At 38.6% G+C, this 3,359-nt stretch overlaps 1 protein-coding gene across 1 annotated transcript; it reads left to right on the top strand.

Annotated features, from left to right (window-relative positions):
- The first annotated feature begins 385 nt into the window (after positions 1-385).
- On the top strand, positions 386-1,294 carry LOC143986811 (taste receptor type 2 member 2-like). Its single transcript, XM_077485219.1, has one exon. The coding sequence runs from the start codon at positions 386-388 to the stop codon at positions 1,292-1,294; it is 909 nt and encodes a 302-aa protein (XP_077341345.1).
- The last annotated feature ends 2,065 nt before the right edge of the window (positions 1,295-3,359 follow it).

Below are 3,359 nucleotides of genomic sequence, written 5' to 3'. Positions count from 1 at the left end.
GGCAAGTGGTGATATAATATATAGTATACACCAACAATTTGAGAATGTTATAATAGAGTATACACCATATGTTGTAATTTCTTTGTTGCCCTTGACAAAAAGAGATTGCTATTAGTGTAGAAGTAAATCCTCGATAAAGGTCATGACCTAAAATAACTGAGGTGCACAGGATTTTTTATTCAAATGTAAAGACTATAAATATATTCACAGATTTGAGTATCCAAATGATATGCAAAACATATTGCAAACAGATCTATGTTTAATATATTTTCAGGACTATCATATCTCACAGAGCAGTCTGTGTCAAACAAAAAAAAAAACTTCTCCTGAATATTGATGAAAAAATAGATTCGCTGTTACCAGTACATGTCACCTTGAAGAAAACATGCATTCTGCTCTTTTTGGTTTTTCATTAGTTATTATTTTTGCTTTGATCTTCATTGGGTTCTTTCTAAATGGATTCATTTTCATGAAAAATGTAATTGACTGGTTACAAGGTAAACAGCTGCAATCCATTGACATAATCATGGCAAGCCTGGGCTCCGTGAGGATTATTCTTGTCATGCAGTCAGCATGTAGAATTTTTTTGGTGATTTTCGAGGAGTTCAGGAATTTGGTCAAGATATACGCTGACTATATAATCACCGCACAAGAATTTGTAGAGTTCTGCAGCCTGTGGTGGGGCACTGTGCTCTGTGTCTTCTACTGTCTGAAGATTACCAACTACAGCAACAGATTATTCATAAAACTCAAGATGAGAATCTCTGGGATGGTCCCCTGGCTTCTCCTGGGGTCAATGATGGTGTCTCTTCTTTCAAGTCTTCCATATGGATGGTGTGTAAATTCATTTCACAAGGTAAATTCCACCCATATTTACAATGGAACAATAACTGAAAAAATACATCTACACATGAACTATGTCAGCGTACACATTATCATCGGTGTTGGATCCTTTGTCCCATTTCTCATATTTTGTGTAGCCACTTTCTTTTTGGTGGTACCGCTCTTCAAGCACACCCGTAATATGAGCAATAATAACACTGGATTTACAAAAGATCAACTTGACGTCCTTCTAAGTGCTATTAGGAATATGGTCTCATTTTTTATTTTTTATATCCTCTATTTTATAAGTGGAATTTTGTTTCCCTTAAGTGTGCAGTCAGACAGCCCTGTTTTTCTTTTATTATGCCTTATTTTCCTGGTTGCCTATCCAAGCTTGCACTCTCTTGTGTTAATCATGAGCAATGTAAAACTGAAACAATCCATTATTGATGCTCTCCGCTGCTTAAAGTAAAGTAATTCACATAAACACATTTTTACATTAGTAAAGCTTTTAGGTGGACTGTTAAAGGCTTGTAGGTGGACTGTAAGGTCATAGTGTCAGTCCAATATCATTTTCCTTTATGTGAACATTAAAGACATTTTACAAGGTTTCTTAAACTATAGGCCATTTTACTCCTGTTTGCATTTTCGGTGTTTCCACCAGAACATGGACACATTTTTTAGCTGATTGAAATAACCCAACCATAACAAATTTGAAACTATGGACTTTTCATTGTATAGTGATATGTCAAAGCAGAAATATGGGAAATATGGGATTTTTTAACCCCAGGAAGATAAAGAATACCAAACTGTTGGAAAGACATTGCTATCTTTATTTATGACGAAACGTACCCATTGCAATAACTTATTTTACAGCTTACCCAAAGGTTTAGAAACATATTCAGTCCTGAAGGGTTGACCTAAAGGGTTGGAAAAAATAAATTATATTAGCTAATGTCTACGAACCTTGCCTAATGTCTACGAAACTAAAGACACTGACTTAGGTCTGTTAAACAATGAGTTTCAGGTAACCAAGTCAATGACCAAAAAGTAGTACCTCTTAGTAAAACATAAGAACCATAATCCACAGAAGTGCATGATGCAAAGGAGAACCAGACCAGGACACTGGGCCACCAGGGAATGAGCTTATATGGTCTCAGCCACAGGACACCCCCAATGTCACGCAACGCGCAGAGAGAGAGGGGTAGGCGCCATCACCTGAACGGCTGAGTCACCTGGCAAGTGGGATGTAAAACAAGGACACTGGGGTAGCGGCACCACATAGTGTGAAGCAGAGCCAATTAGTGTAAAGCCGCATGTTTGGCGCAAGGGGCGCAGCGTCGATGTGCAGAGCAAGGGCACCCACCCCCACGACAGAGGAATCACGGTTCCCAGATCAGAAGAGAACCCGGACCAGCTGACAGTAGGCTCAAACCTTTGCATATAAGGGGAGATGAAATAAATATAAAAAAAAAGATAACGGGGAGGAACAATATTGGACGGACTGTGTGCATCCTGTGCTCCCTAATATTGCATAAAAAGAAAGAAAATTGGGACTCTCCAGCAATACACACCAAACTGAGCATGTCTCCTAACCTCTGTTCTATCAGCAGATAGATTAGGGGCAGATAAGGGGAGAATCAGATAGAAGATCAAACAGCCTTTTTACATACTGGAAGATTAATCTCTTAGGTTCCACAGTAATGCCGCGTACACACGATCGGAATTTCAGCCAGCAAAAGACCAATGAGAGCTTTTCATTGGAAAATGCAACCGTGTGTATGCTCCATCGGAAATTTCGCTGGCCGAATTCCCACCAGCAAAAATTTGATAGCATGTTCTCAATTTTCCCGATGAAAAAAAATTCAGATTGTATGCAATTCCGACGTGCAAAAACTCATGCATGCTCAGATTCAACTACGAAATGGAAGCTATTGGCTGCTAGGTATTGAACTTCCTTTTTCTAGTCCCATCGTACATGTTTTACGTCACCGCGATCTTGGCGGTTGGAATTTGGTGTGGCCGTGTGTAGGCAAGGCAGTTTGAGTGGGATTCCGACAGAATTCCGACGGGAAAATCATCAGAGCTTTTTCCGACGAGAATTCCGATTCTGTGTACGTGGCATAAGTATAGCTTTACTGCACATACAGACTGTTTTTATTGTTGTGGGTTTTGTAACACTTTATTATTATAACATTGCCTATTTGATATCCTTTCCTTTTTCTTCCCTGTTTTCTGTATCTTTTCCATCTGTTGCGAACCCCTGTTTTTAATTAAAGCATCCCGTAAATTATAAAGAAAAAAAAAATATCTGTTAAAACATGTTATTTAATTGAATCATATATAAAAAGTAGCCAAATGCTCCACTAATTTTTGCGTGTAGTGGAGAGATTTTTGCTCACTTCCTGTCTCACAGAACTGTTTTTGGGAGTTTGTGTTGACTGTTGGTACATGTCTGATGTATAGAACCAGAAGTAGCCTGAAAATGAGTGTCCTAGTATGGATTTGGGATAGATCACTGGGTAATATATTCTTCC

The sequence above is a fragment of the Lithobates pipiens genome, unplaced genomic scaffold (genome assembly GCF_037356315.1).
Source record: "Lithobates pipiens isolate NorthernLeopardFrog02 unplaced genomic scaffold, aLitPip1_a1.2 Scaffold_18, whole genome shotgun sequence".
Classification (NCBI taxonomy): domain Eukaryota; kingdom Metazoa; phylum Chordata; class Amphibia; order Anura; family Ranidae; genus Lithobates; species Lithobates pipiens.
The sequence above is the reverse complement of the archived record's forward strand: the minus strand, read 5'-3'. Positions and strand labels throughout refer to the sequence as shown.